Here is a 25885-nt window from a genome sequence, read left to right on the forward strand (position 1 = left end):
TATCTCTATTGATGACTTGGATGAGGGAATTGAGTGCACCTTCAATAAACTTGCATACACCAAGTTGGGGGGAATTGTTAGTATGCAAGAGGGTAAAAAGGCCCTGGGGAGGGACCCAAACAGGTTGGATTGATGTGCAGAGCCAATGGAATGAGGTCCAACATGGCTAAGTCCTGTGTCCTACACTTTGGCCACAACAACCCCATGCAGTGCTACAGGCCTTGGGAAGAGAGGCTGGAAAGTTATGCAGAGGAAAAGGATCTGGGTGTGTTGGTCAATGCTCACCTGAACATGAACTGGCAGTGTGCCCAGGTGGCCAAGAAGGCCAATGGCATCCTGGCTTGTATAGAATTATAGAATCATAAAATATCCTGAGTTGGAAGGGACCCACAAGGATCATCGAGTCCAAATCCTGGCTTTACATAAGTCTATCCAAAACTTCAGGTCATATGACTGAGAGCATAGTCCAAACACTTCAACAACATCAACAGGCTTGGTGCCATGACATACTGTTCCAGTGTGCAACCACCCTCTCAGTGAAGAACCTTTTCCTGATATCCAAACAAGAACAGTGTAGCTAGCAGGACCTGGGAGGTGATTGTCTCTGTGTATTCGTAGATTCATAGAATCATTAGGGTTGGAAAAGACCTCTGGGATCATCTGGTCCAATCATCACCCTACTACCAATGTCACCCACTAAACCACATCCTTAAGAGTCAAGCCCAGCCTTTCCTTAAAACACCCCAGGGATAGTAACTCTACCACTTCCCTGGGCAACACAATCCAATGCCTGACTGCTGTTTTTGAGAATACATTTCTCTGAATTTCCAATTTAAACCTCCCCTGGAGCAACTTGAGGCCATTCCTTCTAGTCCTACCATTAGTCACCTGTGAGAAGAGGCTGACTCCCAGCTCCCCACAACTTCCTTTCAAGTCATTGTAGAGAGCAATAAGGTCTCCCCTGAGCTTCCTTTTCTCCAGACTAAACAAACCCAGTTTCCTCAGCTGCTCCTTATAGGACTTGTGTTCCAGGACCTTCACCAACTTTGTAGCCCTTCTCTGGACACATTCCAGGGCCTCAATGTCCTTCTTGTAGTGAGGGGCCCAAAACTGAATACAGTACTTGAGGTACGGCCACACCAGAGCTGAGTACAGGGGGCAATCACCTCCTTGGTCCTGCTGGCTACACTGTTCCTGGTACAAACCAGGATGCCATTGACCTTCTTGGTCACCTGGGCACACTGACAGCTCATGTTCTGGTGATACATTCTACTACACAGCTAAAGCAGAAAGGTATGTCCCATTGGAGATTCAGAGCAGCAAGCTAAGGAGGTGCTCTGAAGAGCATTCTGAACAAGCTGAAGGGAGAAATAGTGATGGATCTGCTTGTTATGTAGGAGGAATTCTGCTCATGGCATGCCTGATTGCTGTGCTCTGCTCTTCATGTCTCTCTCTCTCTCTCTCTCTCTCATCTTTCCTGTTGCTGTGTACTTGTCATCTCTTTGGCTTTCTTAGGAAAGTGCAATAATGAAGAGAAGGATTTCATCCAAGAGTTGGTGAATTACAGGAAGGACCTATAGGTGTCAGCAGAGTCACTGCCTTGGATGTGCCAAAGGTATTGAGAAAGTGGTGGTGTTAACAATGAGAAAAGATCCATTCATATGTTTGTGAAAGTGAATGTATTTGTGTATGCCTTCTCAATGTCATGTCTGAGCTCTGAATTCCTGATGTGTACTTTGTGTTATCCATGCAACCTGCAGGGGAGACAGGAACTGTGGATTTCATGAGATATTTCCTAAAATGTACCACTTATGTATTGTAGCATCCATTTGCTAAACAGTAAAGGCAGCATGGTACTCTACCCAGTTACAGCATCCAATAGGAAGGCAAATTTTAAAGAAAGCCAGTCCCAGAGGACAGCAAGTCCCAGAGGATGCAGTATCAGAAACTTCTTGATCTAAAGAACAAGTGATGGAAATGTACAATGTGTGCATATGAGCAAACACATAAGACACAAGACAGCAGCCCACGAGTGTGGTTTTATCGGCAGAAGAAAGGGGAACCTTGATGAGGAGCCTCCAGAGTCCTGGATTTCTGGTGTCTGGGAGGTGTTGGTGATGCCCTTCATCATCTGTCCCTGTTCTTCTTCATCAGATGCCACATGAGGTCCTGGGTCTCAATGAGTACTGACTCAGATCTGCCAAGCCCATAAGGAAGTCTCTCCAGTAACCAAGGGCCTCCCAAAAGATGCCAGACCCCCACGGTAGAGATACAAACTGCACCCCCACAGGTGAGGTAGTGGCTTTGCTGGCTCAAGCATGCAAAGCTCTGCACACAGTCCCAGGAAAGGCACCCTCTGAAACATGTTCTCCTCATACCTGTGCAGCTACGAACTTGGACTGACTCAACCTCAGTGGAAGGATCCTCAGCCACAGCAGTGGATCTTTAAGTCTCAGGCCCAGAGACATAAGTCCTCCTCTCTCAGGGGAACAAATGTCCAAAGTTACTATGCTGGGAAAGAGCACCACAGAGGTAAGATTCTTCCCATCTCAGTACTTCTGAGAGCAACAGAAATTTCCCCAAACAGCTGAGAAGAAGACCTGAAAGTAACTTTACGGAAACACAGTTTCAAGCACAGTGTCTGCTTCTGCAGAAGAGTACACCCACTCTAAACAAGTGAAACTTTTATACAAGTTGAACTTGCACTTGGAGGGAGAAATCTCTTGTGAGAAATGGAGCTAAGAATTGTACCCCAATTTGATTTTTCAGACAAGACTTGTCATACTTTACTTTTTCTCATGGCTGAATAACTTATGATAGCAATTGCATGTACTTCTGGCTGTCTTTCTTTTCACCCCAGAACACATTTCTCAAACCCAAATTTGGAAATGTCTTGAAATCCAGTTGGTTGAAAAGAATGGACATGTTTTAACATGATTAACAAAAGCTGCATTCCTTTAAGCTACTTATTTATTTATTTTTACATAAACAGAAAGGGAGAACAAAGGTAAGCTAGGACACTAGGGATTTTCTCCTGGGAACAGTACAATAGAGGGATGAATTCTTAAATAATAAATGGGAATATATATAAAAATGCAATAACGTACCTTCAGAGAAACCTCATCTTGTCTGTCTCTTCTGCGCTGACTGCCTTTCACTTTCTGCGTGATGGCACAGATATGGGCAGCCTTCAGTGTCTTTGGACTTTACACAGTTACAGGAAAGAGGGCTCTAAAAAAAATGTTGAGACCTTGGCACTTGGCTTTTCACTGACTGGCAGAAGAATTTTTACCACCCTTGTAAATCTTACCCTTCAATGGCATTTAGTGTTGTTGTTCTTTTTAAGGAATGCCTGCAGGTAATCTGTGGAAGAAAGGTTGCAGGACATACATGATGTATGTGCTTAATTAGCTTGAATGTGCCTCTGGTACAGATAACATATGAATGGCTCCTATATAGTTCAAATTGGTTACTAAGAGAAAGACAGCTCTACTTTCAGGAGTTGGCTACCCCCATGATATCACAGTAGGAGACAATTTACTTTCTTGAAAAGGAGCTCTTTTGTCATGCATTGTTAGAGATGCCTCTGTTGGCCAAGTAGAGCCATATCTGCCTTTGTCTATTGTTGCCTTTACAGAACACAGTAGGATGTTCAATGGTGAAAGGAACCTTTTAGATTCAGAATAAGGGATCAGGTGTAAGAAGGTGTTGCCTATGCCAACAGCCATGTTTTAAATGTTTTCTGTAAATAACAGAAGATTGTCCTCCATTGAAACTGATAAGAGGCCACATATATAAGGTTTTATAGCCCTATCTGAAATCTACTAGTATTTATTGCTATATCATAACTCCTCCTGATAAACTATTTAAAGTACAAAAGTCATTTGTAGTACTTACCAGATTTTTTTTTTTTTAATGGACTTCTGATGGGAATTTTATGAAATATTAACTTGTGTTGTGGTTTAGTCCATCAGACAGGGAAGCAATAGACAGTTGCTTGCTCCCTTCCCCCTCCCCCCCCCTCCCCGCCCCGCAGTGGGATAGGGAAGAGAATCTGGAAAAAGAAATGTAAAACTCATGAGCTGAGATAAACATTAATAAGAAATAAATGAATGAAGGAAAAAAAATACACAAAACAAGTGACACACAATGCAATTGCTCACCACCAGCTGACTGATGCTCAGCCAATCCCCAAGCAATGGCAGCCCCCTTAGACAACTGTCCCATGATTTTATTGGTCAACATGATGTCGTGGAATATTCCTTTGTTTAGTTTGGGTCAGCTGTCCTAGTTGTGTCCACTCCCAGCTGCTTGTGCACTGACAGCCTCTTCATGGGCAGGGCAGCATGGCCCATGGGCAGAGAAGACAAAAAATTCCTTCATTCAGTGTAAGCACTGCTCTTTAACAACAAAAACATTATCAGCATTTTTCTCATCCTAAATCCAAAACACAGCACCATACCAGCTACTAGGAAGAAAAATGTCTAGGAAGAAAAACCTGCTGAGACCAGGACATTTGGCAACCTCATACCAACCTGACTTGCTTCTCCTCCCACAACCTCCCACAACCCTCTCCCCACCCAGGGCACTAGAATTTTCTGTTCAAGACCTTTAACCCTTTAGAGAAGTAGAAATAGTTTTACAAGATAAAATCCATAGCAGGTGTTAATATGTGAATTTAATGCAACAATACCTTCAGAGTTTTGAACAATTCTCGGTGTGGGGTAGTTGTTGAGAACCAATTATTATTTTGATAGGTTTTAGGTTACTGATGCTTTACCCCGTTCATTCTTATGACGCAGTCATGAGTGGATCCACCTTCCAGGCCATCTGTTCACCCTGGGCCACCATTTCTTCCACTTGATTTCTTCCCTGTGTTTGTGCCCTTAAAGAAGGACAGAATCTTATTATCAGAAAAGTGAGTTTTGTGTATTTGCTGTTGGTGATCATTCTGAAGTTGTTGTTCAAAGCATGATCATCAAGGAGATACTAGGATAGAGTGACTGGGACACACATGCATACAGGAGGGCTGTCCACAAGATGGATTATTCTTTGTGGTTTTGGCAGACACCAAAAATACACAAACAATCTTGAGGAAAGGTACCACCTGCTGGCAAAGGATGTCACACTGCTTGCAACTGCCTTAATATGGGTTTTCAACACTGAAGGAGAATGATGGAATTGTGTTCATAGAATCATAGAATGTCTCGTGTTGGAAGGGGCCTTAAAAATCATTTAACTCCAACCCACCTGCCATAGGCAGGGATGCCACCCACTAGATTGGGTTGGTCAAGGCCCCAAGACCACAAGGTATTCAAGCCCAGCCTTGAATACCTCCAGGGATGGAACATCCACAACTTCTCTGGGCAACCTCTTCCAGTGCCTCACTACACTTAGAGGGAAGAATTTCCTCCTAATGTCTAGTCTAAACCTATCCTCTTTTAGTTTAAGACCATTTCCCTTTATCCTATCATTATCTACCCAAGTAAAGAGTCCTTCCCCATCCTTTATATAAGTCCCTTTTAAGTATTGAAAGGCTGCAGTGAGGTCCCCCCAGAGTCTTCCCTTCTCCAGGCTGAACAACCGCAGCTCTTCTGGCCTTTCTTCACAGGAGATGTGCTCCAGCCCTCCAATCATTGTGTGTTCTGAGATGTTGGTGGATACTTATAAACTTATGATCCAGTAAATATTTCATTTCCTTTGGACTGGATCTAATCTCAGCCATCAGGTATTCTTCAATCTTCTTTCCTAAGAGTAAGTAACAAACAACACTTAATATTTCATAACCTTGTGTTCATTACAAGTGATTAGAAACACATATTGCAAATAAAAGATAATACTAGACAAGGACTTCACGCCTATAGTTCTGAAAAGACTGCAGATGTGGCAGCAGTAGCTGAATCTGTGTTTTTCCCAGTATGTTCAACACAGAAAATGAAATTACTAGACCTCCAAATGACAAGAATTACAAAAATGCCTAACATTTCATCTAGTCACAGAGAATATAATGTGCTCTCCATCTTCCTCACATGGGATTGGATTCCATGGCAAGATTTCTCCAAAAATATTATTTACATGAAGATTCCCTGAATCTGAATAAGAGGGAAGGAGGAGTTTCCCTCTATATTAGGAAGTGGATAGATTGTGAACAGCTGTGCCTGAGAAACTGCCATGATCAGGTTGAGAGCTTGTGGGTGAAAATCAAGGATCAGTCCAGTAAAGAGCATTTTGTGGTTGGGGTCTGCTACATGCCACTTGATCAGGTGAAGTCTGTTGACGAGGCCTTCTTGCTTCAGCTGCAAGAACTGCTGCACTCACAAGCTCTTGTCCTGATGGGGGATTTCAACCACCTGGATATCTGCTGGGGTAGCGGCACAGAGGGTTCCAGACAATCCAGGAGATTCCTGGAGTCTGTTGAGGATAACTTCCTGGTCCAGGTAGTAGACAGACTGACGCGAGGTGAAGCCTTACTAGACCTGGTGCTCACCAAAGCAGAAGAGAACATTAGAGAGGTTAAGACTGGAGACTACCTGGGCTGTAGTGAGCATACCGTGGTGGAGTCTATGACCTTGAGGAATATGGGTCTGGCAAAAAGCAGAGTCAGGACCCTGAACTTCAGGAGAGCAAAATTCTGGCTGCTCAAGGAATTACTGGCTGGGATCCCCTGGGAAACTATGTCCTTAAGGGCATAGGAATGGAACAGATCTGGCAGCTCTTTAAGGACACCCTTCTGAGATCACAAGAACTCTCCACCCCCCAGCATAAGAAATCAAGCAGAGGAGGTGGGCAACAGGCATGGCTAAGCAAGGACCTGCAGCTTAAACTGAAGGAAAAGAGGGAAATGTACAGGAAGTGCAAGCTAGGTTGTGTAGCCTGGGAGGTTGCGTTGTCTGGATGTGTAGAGATGGGATCAGGAAAGCCAAGGCACAGATGGAGCTGAACTTGGCAAGGGACGTGGAAAATAACAAAAGACATTCTACAGATACATACGCAGGAAGAGACAGGCCAAGGAGAGTGTTCCCCCTCTAATAAATGAGATGGGACAACTGTCTTCCTCAGACATGGAAAAAGCTGAGGTACTCAATAAGCGCTTTGCCTCAAGTCTTCACTGGTGGTCCAGTTTCCTATGACTGACAGGACCCTGAACCTTAAGAAGAGGGTAAGATGAGTGGATTCCATCCCACTGTGACAGTGGAATAAGTCTGGAATGACTTAAGGAAACTGGATGGGTATAAGTCAATTACCCAGACATCTGTTGATTAAGCAACTTGGCCAGGCACGAGCAGTCCAAACGGTTCCTACAATGCGTTGAGGACAATTTTCTGACACAGGTGGTGGAGGAACTGACGAGGTGGGGGATGCTCCTGGATCTCGTCCTTACCAACAGGGATGGCCTTGTTAGGGATGTGAAGGTTGGGGACAGCTTGGGATGCAGCGACCATGAGATGGTGGAGTTCCAGATGGAACTAGGCAAAGGAAGTAAGGCTAAAAGCAGGATTGCAATTGTGGACTTCCAAAGAGCCAACTTCGACCTCTTCTGGGACCTGCTTGGAAGTATCTCATGGGATAGGTTGCTAGAAGGCAAGGGTGCTTGTGAGAGCTAGGCTACATTTAAGCAGCACTTCCATGCTCAGGATTGGTGCATCCCAAAGAACAGGAAATAGGGAAAGGGGGGCAGGAAACCTACGTGGATGAGCAAGGAGCTCATCAATAAGATCAAAAGGAAGAGGAAGGTCTTTGAAATGTGGATAAAGGGCCTGTCCTCTTGGGAGGAGTATAGATGTGTTATCAGGGCCTGCAGGGTTGCAACAGGGAAGGCTAAAGCCCACCTAGAGATGAGGCTTCAAAAGAGATAAAGGATAATAAGAAAGTTTTTTTCAAGTATGTAAACAGCAAGAGGAAGACTAGGGATAATGTTGATCCCTTGCTGAATGAGGGGGATGTCCTGGTAATGGGAGACACTGAGAAGGCGGAGATACTGAATGCTTTCTTTGCTTCAGTCTTTGCTTCAAGGACGCTCCCCCAGGACTCCTTACCCCTGGCAATAGGACAAAGGGTCCGGGAAATGGAGGGCTCCCCCCTGGTGGACGTGAGAGTGGTACGGGAGTGTCTGAGTGGGCTCAACGCACACAAATCTATGGGCCCCGATGGGATGCATCTGCGTGTGATAGTGTGTAGGGGAGCTGGCAGTTGTGATCACCAAACCGCTTTCTATCATCTTTGAAAGGTCCTGGAGAACGGGTGAGGTGCCTGAAGACTGGAGGATAGCCAATGTCACTCCAGTCTTCAAGAAGGGCAAGAAGGAGTATCTGGGAAACTACAGGCCATTCAGTCTCACTTCTGTCCCTGGAAAGATGTTGGAACAGCTTGCTCTGGATGCCATCTCCAAGTAATTGGAAGAGAAAAACATTGTGAGGAGTAGTCAGCATGGATTCACCAAGGGGAAGTGGTGCTTGACCAACCTTGTTGCCTTCTATGATGGCATCACCTGCTGGGTAGATTGGAGGAGAGCGGTGGATGTCATCAACCTTTACTTTAGCAAGGCTTTCGATACTGTCCCCCATGACATCCTACTAGCAAAGCTGAGGAAAGTGTGGGATAGAGGAGTGGATGGCAAGGTGGGTTGAGAACTGGCTGACTGGCTGAGCTTAGAGGGTGGTGATTGCTGGAGCAGAGTCTGGCTGGAGGCCAGTGGAGACCTGTGACTAGCGGTGTTCCCCAGGGGTCGGTGCTGAGTCTTGTCTTGTTCAACATCTTCATCGACGACCTTGATGAGGGAATAGTGTCTGCCCTCAGCAAGTACGCCAATGACACAAAGCTGGGAGGAGTGGCTGACACTCCAGAAGGCTGTGCTGCCATTCAGCGAGACCTGGACCAGCTGGAGAGATGGACAGGAAGAAACCAAATGAGGTTTAACAAGAGCAAGTGTAAAGTCCTGCACCTGGGAAGGAACAACTGCATATATCAGTACAGGCTGGGGGACAACCTGCTGAAAAGGAGCTCTGATGAAAAGGACTTGGGGGTCCTGGTGTATGACAGGTTGACCATGAGCCAGCAGTGTGCCCTTGTGGCCAAGAGGGCCAATGGGATCCTGGTGTGCATTAAAAGGAGTGTGACCAGCAGGTCAAGGAAGGTGATCCTCCCCCTCTATTCTGCTTGCTCAGACCTCACCTGGAGTACTGTGTCCAGTTCTGGGCTCCCCAGTACAAGAAAGACAGGGATCTCCTGGAAAGAGTCCAGCAGAGGGCCACAAAGATGATATGGGGCCTGGAGTATCTTCCCTATGAGGAAAGGCTGAGAGAACCGGGTCTGTTCAGCCTGGAGAAGAGAAGACTGAGAGGGGATCTCCTCAGTGTATATAAATATCTGAGGGGTGGGGGACAGAAGGATGTAGCCAACCTCTTCTCAGTGGTTTGTGGGGATAGGACAAGGGGCAATGGCTGCAAGTTAGAGCACAGGAAGTTCCGCACTGACATGTGAAAGAACTTCTTCACCGTGAGGGTGACAGAACACTAGACATAACACTGGAGACTGTGGAGTCTCCTTCTCTGGAGATATTCATGACCCATCTGGACACCTACCTGGGCAGCTTGCTCTGAGGAACCTGCTTTGGCAGGGGAGTTGGATCTGATGATCTTTCGAGGTCCCTTCTAACCCCTACATTTCTGTGATTTTGTGATTCTGTCAAGTCCACGGGGCTGGATGGTATACATGTACATCCCAGGGTGCTGAGAGAGAGAGCTGATATGGTTGCCAAGCCACTCTCCTTCATATTTGAAAAATCATGGCTGACGAGTGAAGTCCCCGGTGACTGGAAAAAGGGAAACATTACTCCCGTTTTTAAGAAAGGGAGAAAGGAAGACTCAGGGAACTACAGGCAGGTGAGCCTCTCCTCTGTGCCTGTGAAGATCATGGAGCAGATCCTTCTGGAAGACACGCTAAGGCATGTACGAGATAAAGAAGTGATCCAAGACAGCCAGCATGGCTTCACCAAAGGCGGATCTTGCCTAACCAATCTGGTGGCCTTCTATGACGGAGTGATGGCATCAGTGGACAAAGGAAGGACAATGGATATCATCTACCTAGACTTGCAAAAAGCCTTTGATATGGTCCCTCACCACATTCTTCTCTCTAAATTGGTGAGGTATTGTAGTGGGTTTACGTGGCAAGGTTTTGGTAGCAGGGGGCCATAGGGGTGGTTTCTGTGAGAAAGATCTAGAAGCCGCCCCATGTTTGGGAAGGGCCCCGTTGTTTTCCAGATCTGAGCCAATAAGCGATGTTGTTTTGCGCCTCTGTGAGAGCATATTTAAGACAGGGAAAAAAACGCTGCGCCACACAGCAGCCGGGAGAGTCAAGGGAGTGAGAAACAGCCTTGCAGGTGCCAAGGTCAGTGTAGAAGGAGGGGGAGAGGTGCTCCAGGCGCCGGAGCAGAAGTCCCCTGCGGCCTGTGGTGAGGACCATGGTGAAGCAGGATGTCCCCCTGCAGCCCATGGAGTACCACAGTGGAGCAGGGTTTCACACTGCAGCCCGTGGAGGAGACCACGGTGGAGCAGGTGGCCCTGCACCGACGGAGGCTGCCGCCTGTGGAAGACCCCTGCCGGAGCAGATTCCAGGCCGGACCTGTAGCCCGTGGAGAGGAGACCACGCAGGAGCAGGTGATCTGGCAGGAGCTGCTGCCCGTAGGGGAGCCAGGTTGGAGCAGTTTTCTCCTGAGGGATGGACCCCGTGGTACGGACCCATATCTGGAGCAGTTCTGGAAGAGCTGCTGACTGTGGGAAGCCCACTCCGGATCAGTTCGTCAAGGACTGCATCCCGTGGGTGGGACCCCACAGCACAGGGGACGAGAGTGACCGAGAAGGAGCGGCAGAGAAGAAGTGCTGTAGACTGACCATAACCCCCATTCCCCCGTTCCCCTGCGCCGCTCGGGGGGAGGAGGTGGAAGAGGGTGGATGGGGGGGGAGGTGCTTTTGGTTTCTTTCCTTTGTTTCTCACTTCTCTAGCTTGTTAGTAATGAGCAATAAATCTTACTATCTGTCTTCTTATGCTGAGTCTGGTTTGCCCGTTACACTAATTATTGCATGATTTTCTCGTCCTTATCTCAATCCTTGAGCCCTTTTCACATATTTTCTCCCCATTCCTCTTTGAGGAGGGGGAGTGAGAGAGTGGCTGTGGTGGAGCTCGGCTGCCCACTCGAGCGGAACCACGACAGGTATGGATTTGAAGGATGGACTGTTAGGTGGATAAAGAAGTGGTTGGCTGGTCACAGCCAAAGGGTTGTGGTCAACAGTTCTATGTCTGGGTGGAGGCCAGTCCCTGTGGTGTCCCTCAGGGATCAGTCTTGGGACTGGTGGTCTTCAACATCTTTATCAATGACATAGACAGGAGAATCGAGTGCACCCTCAGCAAGTTTGCAGATGGCACCAAGCTGAGCAGTGTGGTTGATACAGTAGAGGGAAGGGATGCCATCCAGAGAGACCTGGACAAGCTGAAAAATCATTCTGTGATTCTAAGATTCTAGGATTCTATTCATTCCAATCCCCCTGCCAAGGGCAGTGACACCTTCCATGAGACCAGGTTGCCCAAAGACTCATCCAACCTGGCTTTTGACACAGGAATGGGGCATCCACTTCTCTGGGCAATCTGTTCCAGTGCCTCACCACCCTCATAGGAAATAATTTCTTCCTTATGTCTAATCTAAATCTGCATTTGACTTTATTTTTAATTTAATTTAATTTAATTTAATTTAATTTAATTTTTTATTTAAAACAGGGCTGCTCTCAAGACATTCTCCGCTTAGCCAGTATATATGCTTGGGTTTAGCCTGGCCCAGATGCAAGACTTTGCACTTGGAATCCTGCCCTATCAAATTGCCCATACTCACAGTCCTTTTAAGAAATGGGAAACCACAAATGCTTCTGCTTCTTGCCTTATGTACATCAGTCTAGTGAAGGAAGTGCTGGTATAAGGCTCAAAGGATTGGTAGGAATGCAAAAGCAACAAAATCCTAAACAGAGATCTTAAAACAACATCTGCCTAGGTATGGAGTTCAATTGCAAGGGAATAAACCAGGGGGTCGTGTGGGTAGTTAGGGTCTGGCGGCCGGAAGGTGTCGCGATGTACGGAAAAGGTGGAGCCCCTCCCTTGATGGACAGTAGCGTGTGGCCTGTGATGTAAGCAAGCGGAAGTGACGCTATGGGCCTCGGGTATATAACCCCATGTGACTCGACAATAAACGCCATTTGCCATCCACCACATTGGTGTCTGTGAGCCAATGGACCGAGCGGCCTGGGGTTGGTCGCCGTGCCGTTCCTGAACCAGGTCGCCACTGCCCCCTGAAGGCAACAAGTGGTGCCGAAACCCGGGAAAACTGGATTCGGGTGAACGGCGGCCGGAGCGGCGGGACCAGCCCGGCGGGGAGGAAGCTCCCGGACCAACAAGGAAGATGGAAACCCTTGTGAAGGTCGTATCAAAGTTGTGGAAGCTATGGGGTGGCTCAGCTGAGGAAGCCAGGGGTGCCGGTGGGGAACCAGAGCCTGAGGAAATCTGGGAGAGACCACGGCCATGTGTGCCCCAGAACGGTGCTGAACTAGAAGAAGAAGAGTTGGGTGAAGAAGCCTCCGGCGGGAACGGGGATGAAGTGCTAGGTTTTACTAACACGTGGAAATGCGAGAAAGAGAATGGTTGCGGGGATGACCGGGGAGGAGGTAGAAGCGTGAGAGAGGGGCAGAGAGCCGATCAGAACGGCCATCTGAAAAAACGCTCCTGTGGCGCAAACGCCTCGCTGAGAAGGCGGTGGGGCAAGCCACGAGGCAGAGAGCGGCCCGCCCGCAGGGGTGGGGGGCGGGGCCGGAGCAGGGAGCAGCCCGCCCTCAGGGGCGGTGGGCGGGGCCCGAACTCGATGGGAGGGTACCGGAACTCAGAGGTGAGCAGTCAGCTGAGCTCCAACTCCGGATCAGATACCGATTCAAATTCGGAGGAGGAAATGGGGACAGATAGCAAAAACATCCCCAACCGAAATAAAGCTGCACCGCGAGGCGGAGAAATTCCTCTCATGGATTGGAGGAAAATTAAGATTGTGTGCGCCGTCTGGGTGCTATCGGCCATGCTAGCGTTCCCGGTCTGGGTGACAGACGGGGGGCAGAGGGTTCACTCACCAACAAACCCTAAGGATGTACAAGCGATTGTTAAAGCCATTGTGGATAAAGGGCTTCATTCTGCAATGGTCTCCACCCTCATAGATGGTGTTTTCAGGGGAGACGACATGCTCCCGTTTGATATAAAACAAACTTGTAGACTGATCTTTGACGGGGGTGGGATGATCATTTTTGAATGAGAATGGGGGGACAACTGTATGAGACAACTGGCCCAAGTAACTGGGACGGATCACACACTGTATGGCTCTAGCCTGCAGCGGCTAATGGGTACGGACCCAACAGTGATCACCCCCCAGGCACAACTCCAGGGCCTGAGGGCCCATGAAGGTATGGCAACTCGTGCGGCCAGAGAAGCTCCAAACAGCCGACGCCCCAACTTCAGAACAAAACTAATGAAAACTGAGTTTCTGTTCACAGGAACGGATCATCGGGCACCCCCGTAATCTGTATACCCCGGCGACATGAGAAGACAATAAGTCAACAAGCGCCCTGTCTAAGCCTGAGAGTTCCACACTGGCAGAATCCAGACACCAGCGAAGCGGCCTCCGTGGGTGGGGGGCTGCAATGCGTTTGTGTGATCTTATCTTTGGACCTTGTATACTAAATATGCTTGTGTTGTTTGTTAAAAGTTGGTTAGAGAAAGTTAACATTATGTTGGTAGAACACCAACAACTACTTTAAGAGTGTATTTACTCAGGGTTACCAGTTACCTCTTAGTTTTCTCCTGGTTATTGTGCCTTATGTTTTTTAGTTAAGTTATGATGTCTACGTCTTAAGATTGTTATATTTTAGCTAATTTGGTTGTGCATAGGGAGGGGGGAAATGTGGGTAGTTAGGGTCTGGCGGCTGGAAGATGTCGCGCTGTACGGAAAGGTGGAGCCCCTCCCTTGATGGACAGTAGCGTGTGGCCTGTGATGTAAGCAAGCGGAAGTGACGCTATGGGCCTCGGGTATATAACCCCATGTGACTCGACAATAAACGCCATTTGCCATCCACCACATTGGTGTCTGTGAGCCAATGGACCGAGCGGCCTGGGGTTGGTCGCCGTGCCGTTCCTGAACCAGGTCGCCACTGCCCCCTGAAGGCAACAGGGTCGGTACCCTTCCCTAATCCTGATTGTGTATTTTTCAGTGACTGTCCAATGACAATGAATAAACCATCCTACAGATAATTATCTTGTATAGTTGTATATCCCTGTTTTTCTGTTTGAGATACTTGTATCTCTTTGATGATCAGGCTTAGGACCATATGCTGTGGTTTAACCTGGCCTGCGGCTAAGCACCACGCAGCCATTCTCTAACCCTCCCCGCTCCCTCTCTGGGATGAGGGAGAGAACCCAGAAAATGAAGCCTGAGGGTTGAGATAGAAACAGTTTCTTAGGACAGAAAAGAAAAGAAAACAACAATAATAATGATAATAATACTACTTATAGTGTACAAAAGAAGTGATGCACAACGCAATTACTCACCACCCGCTGACCGATGCCCCGCCTATCCCTGAGAAGACAGTCTCCCCACCCCAGACAGCCATCCCTATATATTGTTTAGCATGACATCAGATGGTATGGAATACCCCTTTGGCCTCTTTGGGTCAGCTGTCCTGGGTCTGTCCTCTCCCGGCTCCTGCTGCACCCCCAGCCTGCCCGCTGGCAGGACAGAGCGAGAGACTGAAAAGTCCTTGGCTTAGTGTAAACACTGCTCTGTAATAATTAAAACATAAGTGTGATATCAACATTATTCTCATCCTAAATCCCAAACACAGAACCCTACCAGATACTAGGAGGAAAATTAACTCCAGCCTAGCTGAAACCAGGACATATATCCACCCCTTATTCCATACCATTTATGTCATGCTCAGGTTATACCCTTTCCAATACATTACAATTAATAACCATTTTCACTTATGGTATACAGAATGTCCAGTGAGTTTGCATAGTCTGGGCTCCATCTGTCACAGCACTCTTTCAGGGCAGAAAAGATGGTGTGTGATGGATCATCACACATTGAAGCCTGTTCTCATTCCATCACATTGCTGTGCTTGTCCAATTCTATCAAAATTCATTCATTATTATCTGCGTGGCTGTTACAGTGATACCATTTTAAGGACATTGACATATAGCAATCATGGTAGTGATAACATACAGTATTATATAATAATTAACATGATACAATTCAACTCATGGGCTATTCTCACCCAGTATTAAATCCCCTTGTGGTACACTTCGGACCTCGTAATTCTTTTGCATTACCCTCCAAGTGCATCCAGGTCCCTGAGCAAAAGCGATTTCACAAATCAGTTTGCCTTTTCCTGAGGCAGGAGTAGCCCAGACTGTTTTACCCAGCATGTTTCTTATGTGCACTACAGGAACTTTATCCCCTTCTACAGTATGTAACAGGTTTGATTAGGCGGGTCCAGCTCAGTTGGCACATCCCCTAGTATTGACTAACAGTGGCCTTTGCCAAATGAGTATCCCAATTTTTGAATGCCCCAGCACCCATTGCTTTCAGTGTATTCTTTAACAGTCCACTGTATCATTCAACTTTCCCGGAGGCTGGTGCATGATAGGGGATGTGATACACCCACTCAATACCATGCTCTTTGGCCCAAGTGTCTACAAGGTTGTTTCAGAATTGAGTCCCATTGTCTGACTCATTTTTTTCTGGGGTGCCATGTCGCCATAGGACTTGCTTTTCAAGGCCCAGGATAGTGTTCCAAGCAGTGGCATGGGCCACAGGATATGTTTCCAGCCATCTGGTGGTTGCTTCCACCATGGTAAGGATGTGGTGCTTGCCATTGTGGGTTTGAGGGAGTGTGACATAATCAACCTGCCAGGCCTCTCCATATTTATATTTCAGCCATCGTCCTCCATACCAGAGAGGCTTTGACCATTTGGCTTGCTTGATTGCAGCACGTGTTTCACAATCATGAATAACCTGTGCTATAGTGTCCATGGTTAGGTCCACTTCTAGATCACAAGCCTATCTGTATATTGCATCTCTACCTTGATGGCCTGAGATGTCATGGGCCCATTGGGTATAAATAATTTACCTTTATGCTGCCAATCCAGGTCCACCTGAGCTACTTCAATCTTAGCAGCCTGATCCACCTGCTGATTGTTTTGATGTTCTTCAGTAGCCCGATTCTTGGGCACGTGAGCATCTAGGTGGCATACTTTTACAACCAGGTTCTTCACACGAGCAGCAATATCTTGCCACAATGCAGCAGCCCAGATGGGTTTCATAGAATCATAGAATCATAGAATATCCCGAGTTGGAAGGGACCCATAAGGATCATCAAGTCCAATTCCTGGCACAGCACAGGTCTACCCAAAATATAGACCATGTGATTAAGTGCAAAGTCCAATCGCTTCTTAAATTCAGACAGGCTTGGTGCAGTGACTACGTCCCTGGGGAGCATGTTCCTGTGTGTAACCACCCTCTCGGTGAAGAACCTCTTCCTGATGTCCAGCCTAAACTTCCCTTGCCCCAGCTTAACACCGTTCCTGTGGGTCCTATCACCGGTGTTTACAGAAAATAGGTCACCTGCCTCTCTAATCCCCTTTGCGAGGAAATTGTAGGCGCGATGAGGTCCCCCCTCATCCTGCTCTTCTTCAGGCTGAACAGGCCCGGTGCCCTCAGCCACTCCTCATATGTTTTCCCCTCTAGGCCCCTCACCTGGCTGTATTTCCACCCCTGGGGCAGACAATTCCAGGTGTACTGACTGTCCCTCCAAGTGGAAGCAAACTGTGAACTGCACGCTGCTGCCAGAGAGATGGAGAAAAATGCATTAGCGATATCAGTTGTGGCATACCATTGGCTACCTCTGACTCTAGTTCACACTGAATTTCTAGAATGTCTGGCACTGCAGCACTCAGTGGTTGCATGACTTCATTCAGGCCACAATAATACACTGTTAGTTTCCACTCTCCATTAGACTTTTGCACCAGACGTATCGGACTATTAAAGGGTGAGTGAGTCTTGCTGATTACTACTTGGCTCTCCAGCTGATGAACCAATTCCTGGATGGGAATCAGGGAGTCTCGGATGTTGATGCTGGTGCACAGCTGTGGAAGTGAATGGCACCTGCTGTTATTTGACCTTCAGCAATCCTACAACAGAAGGGTCTTCTGAGAGACCAGGCAGGTTAGATAGCTGCTTAATCTCTGTGCTCAAGGCAGCTATGCCAAAAGCCCACTGGTACCCTTTTGGATCTCTGAAGTACCCTCTCTTGAGGTTGTCTAAGCCAAGGATCAATGGAACCTCTGGGCAGTTATGATGGGGTACTTTTGCCACTCTTTTCCAGTTAGGCTCACTTCAGCCTCCAATAGTTATCTGTTGGGATCCTCCCTGTCACTCCAGAGATACAGATGAGTTCTGTCCCTTGGCAGCCTGATGGCATTAGGGTACACTGTGCACTGGTGTTCAGTAGAGCAGCCAGTTATTTACCTGTTCCATTCTCCTCTTTCTTTCTGGGTCCTGGTCATCCACTGGCAGGACAGAGGAGAACACTACCTGCACCCCCCAATCCCTTCAACATCCTTCCCAGGAATGCAAAGTCCTTTTTAATATTACTCATTTTCCTAATGAGATGGTTGGTCCTGTGGGTTAGCCACAGTGTGTGTTACCTGGTCATCAGATTCAGAGACCTTCTCCTCCCCTTGAGGGTGCTGAGTAGTGTTAATTACCATTTGATAGGCATAGGCCAGACCCCAACACAGTGCAGCAAGCCGAAGTTCTCTGGCATTGGGTCAGGGCATACATCTTTCAAACATTCTATCTTTTTTTTTTTTTTAGGATTTTACACTTCAGGGGTGAAGTTCAAAACCATCAGCAGAGAAAACCAGAGCAGGTGCATACCAAATCCTCACACACACCTTGCCATCTGCCACCACACTGTCTTGGGGCAGATTCCTGAGTGATATTCTTAACTAATTGCTTAACCCTAGGGAGAGAAAGAAACACATTTTGCAGAACTAGAAATAGGTGTATGTTGGTTACCTATGGACATTCAAAGTACTCAAAAGCTGCTGTAATTAGCCCACAGGAAAAAAAGGAGGAAGTACCTTTCCTGGTATTATTCATAAACTGTCTTTGTAGGAAAGGTGCTCCAGCCTTCTGATGATCTTCATGGCTCTCCTCTGGATTCATTCCAATACATCCATGTCTTTCTTGGGCTGGGTGTCCCAGAGGTCAACACAGTATACTCTAGGTAGGGTGTTTATGAGAAGCCACCAACAGGCTGGAGAAATGGGCAGGCAAGAACCTCATGCAGTCCAAGAAGGAGAAGTGCAAAGTCCTTTTTTATGGGTAATAACCAATCCATGCAACTATATACAGTAGGGGACACCCATGTGGAAAGCACCTTGGAAGAAAATGACCCAGGGTCCTCTTGGATACCGAATTGCCCACTGAAGAGCAATATGCACATGTGGCAAAAAGGCAACAATTTATCCTAGGCTGCATTAGACAAGTATTGCCAGGAGGTCAAGGGAGGTGATCCTTCCCCACTAATCACCACTGGTAATGCCACTCCTGGAGTGCTGGCTGCAATTCTGGACTCCCAGTACAGAAGAGACATGGATAGACTGGAGGAAGTCCAATGGAAGTCCATGAAGATGATTAAGGGAGCTGATCAGCTCCCTATGAGGAAAGGCTGAGAGGACTAGGACCTTTTAGGTTAGAGAAAAGGAGGTTTCAGGGGAATCTCATCAGTGTCTATTTTGTGATTTAGCATTTCTTTTGCAAAACCCTCTAGAAACATCAAAGCCAAATACTGGCTTAACGTTGCCAGATTATAAACCTGTGTTTGGTGTGGAAGTTGGGTATACCAGGAGCTGTGCATTATCCAGGTAATAGCAGGTAATAATCTAAATAGCAAAGAGCCAGTTCTGACTTTCTGAATCATTACCAGTGCCACAGCTAACTTTATCAATGAAGCTAGAAATAATACCAATCAGGATTTCAGCAATAATCCTATTAACCTCAGAATCACACAGAATCACAATTGTAGGGGTTGGAAGGGACTTCAAGATATCATCGGGTCCAACCCCTCTGCCAAAGAAGGTTACCTAGAGCAGGTTGTGCAGGTGTGCGTCCAGATGGGCCTTGAATATCTCCAGAGAAGGAGACTCCATAACCTCCCTGGGCAGCCTGTTCCAGTGGTCTGTCACCCTTACCATGAAGAAGTTCTTTCACATGTTGGTGCGGAACTTCCAGTGCTCCATTTTGTGGCCATTACCCCTTGTCCTGTCTCCACAAACCACTGAAAAGAGGCTGGCCAAATCCCTCTGTCTCACACACCTCAGGTATTTATAAACATTGATGAGATCCCCTCTCAGTCTTCTCTTCTCCAGGCTAAACAACCTCAGGTCTCTCAGCCTTTCCTCATAGGGAAGATACTCCAGGCCCCATATCATCTTTGTGGCCCTCTGCTGGACTCTTTCCAGGAGATCCTTGTCTTTCTTGTACCGGGGAGCCCAGAACTGGACACAGTACTCCAGGTGAGGTCTGAGCAAGCAGAGTAGAGGGGGAGGATCACCTTCCTTGACCTGCTGGTCACACTCCTTTTAATGCATGCCAGGATCCCATTGGCCTTCTTGGCCACAAGGGCACACTGCTGGCTCATGGTCAACCTGTCGTCCACCAGAAACTGAGGTCCTTCTCCTCAGAGCTCCTTTTCAGCAGGTCATCTCCCAGCCTGTACTGATATACGCAGTTGTTCCTTTCCAGGCGCAGGACTCTACACTTGCTCTTGTTAAACCTCATTTGGTTTCTTCCTGTCCATCTCTCCAGCTGGTCCAGGTCTCACTGAATTGCAGCACAGCCTTCTGGTGTGTCGGCCACCCCTCCCAGCTTTGTGTCATTGGCGTACTTGCTGAGGGCAGACACTATTCCCTCATCAAGGTCGTCGATGAAGATGTTGAGCAAGACCAGACCCAGCACCGACCCCTGGGGAATACAGCTAGTCACAGGTCTCCAGCTGGTCTCTGCGCCACCAGTCACCACCCTCTGAGCTCAGCCAGTCAGTCAATTCTCAACCCACTTTACTGCCCACTCTTCTATCCCACACTTTCTCAGCTTTGCTAGTAGGATGTCATGGGAGACAGTATCAAAAGCCTTGCTAAAGTCAAGGTTGATGACATCCACCGCTCTCCCCCCATCTACTCAGGAGGTGATGCTGTCATAGAAGGCAACAAGGTTGGTCGAGCACCACTTCCCCTTGGTGAATCCATGCTGACTACTCCTTATAATAATAGACTTATGGAACAGAATATCCCAAGTTGGAAGAGACCCATAAGGATCATCAAGTCCAACTCCTGACATTCTTCTCTTTCAATTGCTTGGAGATGGCATCCAGAACAAGCTGTTCAAACAGCTTTCCAGGGACAGAGGTAAGACTGCATGGCCTGTAGTTTCCAGATCCTCCTTCTTGCCCTTCTTGAAGACCTGTCGTGGTTTAACCCGGCCTGCAGCTGTGAGCGAACGGCTGTGTGGTGTTTAGCTGCTGGCCAGGTTAAACCATGACAAGACCAGAGTGACATTGGCTATCCTCCAGTCTTCGGGCACCTCCCCTGCTCTCCAGGACCTTTCAAAGATGATAGAGAGTGGTTTGGAAATCATCTCTGCCAACTCCCTTAGCACACAGAGCTGCATCCCGTCAGGGCTCATGGATTTGTGTTCATTGAGCCCACTCAGATGCTCTTAAACTACTCTCTTGTCAACCAGGGTGAACCTCCATTTCCCAGACCCTTTCTTTTCCCTCCAGGGTCGAGGAGTCCCGTGGGGGGGTGTCCTGGAAGCAAAGACTGAATCAAAGAAAGCATTCAGTATCTCCGCCTTCTCAGCGTCTCCCGTGACCAGGACATCCCCCTTGTTCAGCAAGAGACCCACATTATCCCTAGTCTTCCTTTTACATTTTACATACTTAAAAAGAAAAAAAAAAAAATCACTTCTTATTATCCTTTATCTCTTTTGAAAGCCTCATCTCCACGTGGGCTGTAGGCTTCCTCGTTGAGACCCTGCAGGTCCTGACAACACTTCTATACTCCGCCCAGGAAGACAGGCCCTTTTTTCACATTTCATAGACCTTTCTCTTCCTTTTGATCTTGTCATAGAGTCATAGAGTCATAGAATCATAGAATCATAAAACATCCCGAGTTGGATGGGACCCATAAGGATCATGTCCAGGTCAAGTCCAATTCCTAGCACTGCACAGGTCTACCCAAAAGTTTAGACCATGTGATTAAGCGCAAAGTCCAACTGCTTCTTAAATTCAGACAGGCTTGGTGCAGTGACTACTTCACTGGGGAGCCTGTTCCAGTGTGCAACCACCCTCTCGGTGAAGGACATCTTCTTGATGTCCAGCCTAAACTTCCCTTGTTTAACACTGTTCCTGTGGGTCCTATCACTGGTGTTTACAGAGAATAGGCCACCTGTCTCTCCACTCCCCCTCATGAGGAAGTTGTAGACTGTGATGAGGTTCTCCCTCAGCCTCCTCTTCTCCAGGCTGAACAGGCCCAGTGACCTCAGCCACTCCTCATATGTCTTCCCATCAGCAAGGAGCTGTTAATGAGCTCCTTGCTCATCCACTCAGGTTTCCGGTCTACCCTTCCCCGATTTCCTACTCTTAGGGATGCACTGATCCTGAGCTTGGAAGAAGTGCTGTTTAAATATTACACAGCTCTCACAAGCTCCCTTGCCTTCTAGAAACCTAGTCCATGAGTTACCCCCAAGCTGGTCCTGGAGGAGGTCGAAGTTGGCTCTGTGAATATTAATATTTAGTAATATTTCTGGGCTGAGAATTCATTTTTTTTTTTCTGTAGGTTCTTAGAATACATATAGATTGTCTCTACCCAGTGAGTTAGTGTCCTAAAGTACACTTTGTCCAGGTCTTCCTACAGAAATAGCTCATAGAAGGATTAACAACCAGTGGTAAAAGCATCTTTGTTGTTCAGTTTTAATTTGGTGGCACATACAGTGTAGTTGGACTCAGGCTTTGGATTTCAGTTGTACATTAATCATGGATTTTCACTCCATCCCTTCACTTCTCATCATCATCAAACCCCTTAGCTATTTGTAGAGGCTCACTGTCAGCCTTTATCGCAGTGGAACCTGTTGAGAAGAATGGAAAGAGCCTCACTTCCTGGCTGAGGTCACAACCAAATTTAAAAGTGTACAAAGCTTTTTTCTGGTGGACACTGTAAAATGACAACTTCTTGGCAGAGATGTCCAGGAACATCCCAATCTTTTGTGGTCTTCCACTCACAGTCAAATGGGTCCAAGGATTCGTGTGAACCACATACTCTTGCTCATCTGCCAATTCTATGACCCAGAAGCCATTCTGAGGAGAAAGAACCACTGTCCCTTTGCGTGTTACAGTCTCCTGGGCAACACCCAAGATCCAGTTTCTCCTCTTTCCAACATCCACTTCCCAGTAGAGTCTCCCAGATGTGTAACCTTCCTTTGCCAACACAAAAGCATGGGAATCAAATCTCTCCTCCTTGACAGGCACCCTTCTGATCACACCAGTGTCAGTCACACTCTTCCCATCTTCTGACACTTGCAGCCTCGGATGAGCCGTGTCAGCATCAAGGGTGACATCAACTGCAATAATCAAGTAATTAGTTAAGTAGTGAAGGGCAAGAAGGCTACTGCTGTGAAACTTTCTGTTTGTTGACCCTATGTATTTATTGCCCTGTTATGCCTTGATCTCTGCTCTGATAGGCCCTATGGAGTTTCTTTGACCAGGATGCCTCCACCTTCTGCCATCCCAGATCTCCCACATCCTTTGTCCCTCATCTATAGCAAACTAAGAGAGGCCAACATTCAGCAATTGCAAAGCAACTCATAGAGACACTTCCTTAAAAATGGCCTGTAGATTCAAAGAGGAATGTAAGGAGATTACAAGTCTTTGCCTTAATCACTGAAACTGTATAGAAAAGACAAGAGGATAAGGGCCATGTCTTCACATAGAATTTGTCTTTGAGTAGAACTAGAATCATAAAATACACTTGCAAGAGAATGGGGAGAAATTCCATGGGTGCAAACTGTTTGGCAAATACATTTGGTATAATACACTTGGCAGTAGAAATGCTTGAGCTAAACACCCTGAAATGAGCTTCTTCTTTCAAGTTCTCACCCTATTCTTCTGGAGAAGAATAATGTTGTTTCATATCCCAGAAGCAGTAAACAAAGGCCTTGAGAAGATTACAGGACAGCAAATGAATAAGAGAGATTCAGATTTTTTTTTTTTGGTGTTGTGATGTTAGTTTCAGAAGCGTTAGCAGAGAAGGGTAAAATTTTTAAAGAACTGCATTCAAACTCCAAGTGTTCAGCATGTTTTCTTTTCTTTTCTTACCTTTGTATTGTTGTACAAGCAGCAACACTGGGAAAAAAAAAAAAAAAAAAAGAGAGAGAGAGAGAAAAAAATGTCATGAGTGTTTTTCAGGAGATCAATCAGGCTGCTTCCTGTGAGGAACTTGGCATTCCTGGAATAGCCCTCCTCACCATCTCCAAAGCATATATTGTCACACAGAAAGCTTGTGGGCAATCAGAAAGACACTCCATATTCCCTGGGCTCTGGGCAGTACAGCATCAAGACCTAACACTGGGAGAGACCCACTACACTCCCACCTACTCTCCAAAACTCTAGGCAATGGTTGTGCCTGACATGCATGGCCTACAATGTGTTTGACTCCATGGGTATGACAGTCAGATGCCACTGCTGGCAGCTGAGGGACACAGCACCTCTCCTTGGCCAGACCCTTGCACACCAGAATCTGCAGTCCCCCTACCACAGCTCCCACAGACCTTGTTTCCTCACAGTGGGAATTTACCCTGGCCACACCCTACATCCCAGTGCATAGCATTTCCTTTCCTCGGGGCTACCTGTTCTCCTGAGACACTGCTTTAAGCCTTGACTCATCATCAAGTCCTTTAAGCACTCACAAGGGAGCACACTCAGTAATGGTGCCCAAATGCTATGAGTCCATCCCTGCAGTCATTCTGATTGAATGGTCATGCAAAGAAGGGATCAGGAGTGCCCCATCCCTGATACAATCCTTCCTCCACTTAACTTTAGTGACTGTCTATTCATCTTTGCACATACACAGTCTCATTGACAATAAAAAATAAATGAAAATAAAAAACAGATGTGTTCAGAAAGTAAATGTTAAGTTATGGGAGCAAAATGCTTTCTCCGAGCAAGTGTCTTCTGCCTGCTAGTGCTCTCTAACACTATGCCACTGTCATGGTTTTGGCTGGGACAGAGTTAATGTTCTTCACAGAGGCTCACACAATGCTGTGTTTGGGATTTTTGCTTAAAATACTACTGATAATACACTGATATTTTAGTTGTTGCAGAGCGGTGCTTACACAGAGCCAAGGACTTTTCTCCTTCTCATGCTGCCCTGCCAGCAAGGTGGCTAGGAGTGCACCAGAAGCTGGGAGGGGGCACAGCCAGGATACGTGACCTTACAGTACTTTATAATTACCTTAAAGGAGGTTGTAATGAGGTGGAGATTAGGCTACTCTCCCAAGCACCAAGTGATAAGACAATGAGAAATTGTCTTAAGTTGCACCAGGGGAGGTTTAGGTTGGATATTAGGAAAATAAATTTCTTTAGTGAAAGGGTTGTGCGGCACTGGAACAGGCTGCCAAGGAAGTGGTTGAGTCCCCATCCCAGGAGGTCTTCAAGAAATGTGAAGATGTAGAACTTAGTAGCATGATTTAGTGGTAGACTTGTCAGTACTAGGTTAAAGGTTGGACTAGATGATCTTAGAGGTCTTTTCCAACTTTAATGATTCTATTCTATTCTACCTGCATTGGTCTGTGGTGTCACACTCATCAGAATCATTCCTAGTCAAGGACTGGACATCTTCTGCACAGGGAGAACGTCTGTGGGCAACCACAAAGTGAAAGGGAGAAATAGTGCTGGGATAGTGGTGTGTTGAGGTCAGTGTTCCAAGATCATCAGCAGGTACTTTCACCACTTTCATAAGTGGTGTGGGGCGACAATTATTACATCACTGAGAGCTCATCAAACACACTCCTTCAAAGAGGAGGAAGAGAAAAGGACTTATACAATGTGCAGCCAATACGTCAGCAGGGAAATGTCTAAAAGGCATGAGAGAGTTGTGAAAATTCTCTCCCAAAGAAAGGACTGTACTTCAGTAGCACCTTATAAGACACCCAGAGGACTTGCTCAATGGATGGTGTCTTTAAATTACAGTTATGGCTTTCACAAAGGCAAAGGTCTTCATGTGAATTCCTATGCTCACCTAGCTTAGTTTCCATCTCTAGCAGGCAATCCTTGATCCAGGACTTTTTGGCTGCTTCCAAATCTTTGCTTATTCTGCCTTCCATTTCTTCTCTGAGGATCTGAAGCTCTTCCTCTCTGGATGTCTCCAGGGTCTGCAAAGATTTCTGCAGAGTATGGAGCTTTTCAGAAACTGCCTGGAGGGAAGTCTGAGTTTTGGCCTGTTCCTCCAGAGGTGTGGCTGCATTCTGTGAAACTTCCAGTTGGCTCTGCAACACAGCCAGCTTCTCACTCAGGATCCTCTCCTCCTCTTGACGCAAGGATTCTAGGGCCCTTGTGGTGTTTATCTCCACAGTTCTTCCTGCAAAGAAAGAGAGGAGTCAGTGGGAAATTAACATTGCTTCCTGGGAAGATGGTCCTTGTCTTTCTAATGGGGAGGGTGTTTCCTCCTAGGAAGGTCAGAGAACACGCTCCTC

The 25885-nt window shown here is 46.9% G+C and overlaps 3 protein-coding genes across 37 annotated transcripts in view; 1 reads left to right on the plus strand and 2 right to left on the minus strand.

The window, feature by feature from the left end:
• The window catches only part of LOC137846083 (uncharacterized), a 229167-nt gene extending 225942 nt beyond the window's left edge, over positions 1–3225 (minus strand). For 13 of the 28 annotated variants that reach the window (XM_068663726.1, XM_068663721.1, XM_068663733.1 and 10 more), the window contains exon 1: positions 3108–3224. The gene's annotated coding sequence lies outside the window, so the exon portion shown is untranslated. Of the gene's footprint in view, positions 1–2378; positions 2510–3107 lie in introns of those variants that run through there. The other 15 variants (XM_068663707.1, XM_068663711.1, XM_068663712.1 and 12 more) reach the window with 4 other exon arrangements.
• Positions 1–25885, plus strand: part of LOC137846090 (E3 ubiquitin-protein ligase TRIM39-like) — a 284383-nt gene that overhangs the window by 131853 nt on the left and 126645 nt on the right. The gene's annotated exons all lie outside the window — the stretch shown is intronic.
• Positions 21156–25885, minus strand: part of LOC137846091 (E3 ubiquitin-protein ligase TRIM39-like) — a 16774-nt gene continuing 12044 nt past the window's right edge. For 2 of the 5 annotated variants that reach the window (XM_068663777.1, XM_068663775.1), the window contains 3 exons: positions 25432–25770; positions 23511–23537; positions 21158–22756 (listed from right to left, as the gene is read on the minus strand). In XM_068663777.1, the coding sequence (XP_068519878.1) occupies positions 22194–22756; positions 23511–23537; positions 25432–25770 (929 nt within the window). In that variant the 3' untranslated portion in view covers positions 21158–22193. Of the gene's footprint in view, positions 22757–23510; positions 23538–25431; positions 25771–25885 lie in introns of all 5 variants that reach the window. The other 3 variants (XM_068663778.1, XM_068663780.1, XM_068663779.1) reach the window with 3 other exon arrangements.

This window comes from Anas acuta, chromosome 30, assembly GCF_963932015.1.
Source record: "Anas acuta chromosome 30, bAnaAcu1.1, whole genome shotgun sequence".
Lineage (NCBI taxonomy): Eukaryota > Metazoa > Chordata > Aves > Anseriformes > Anatidae > Anas > Anas acuta.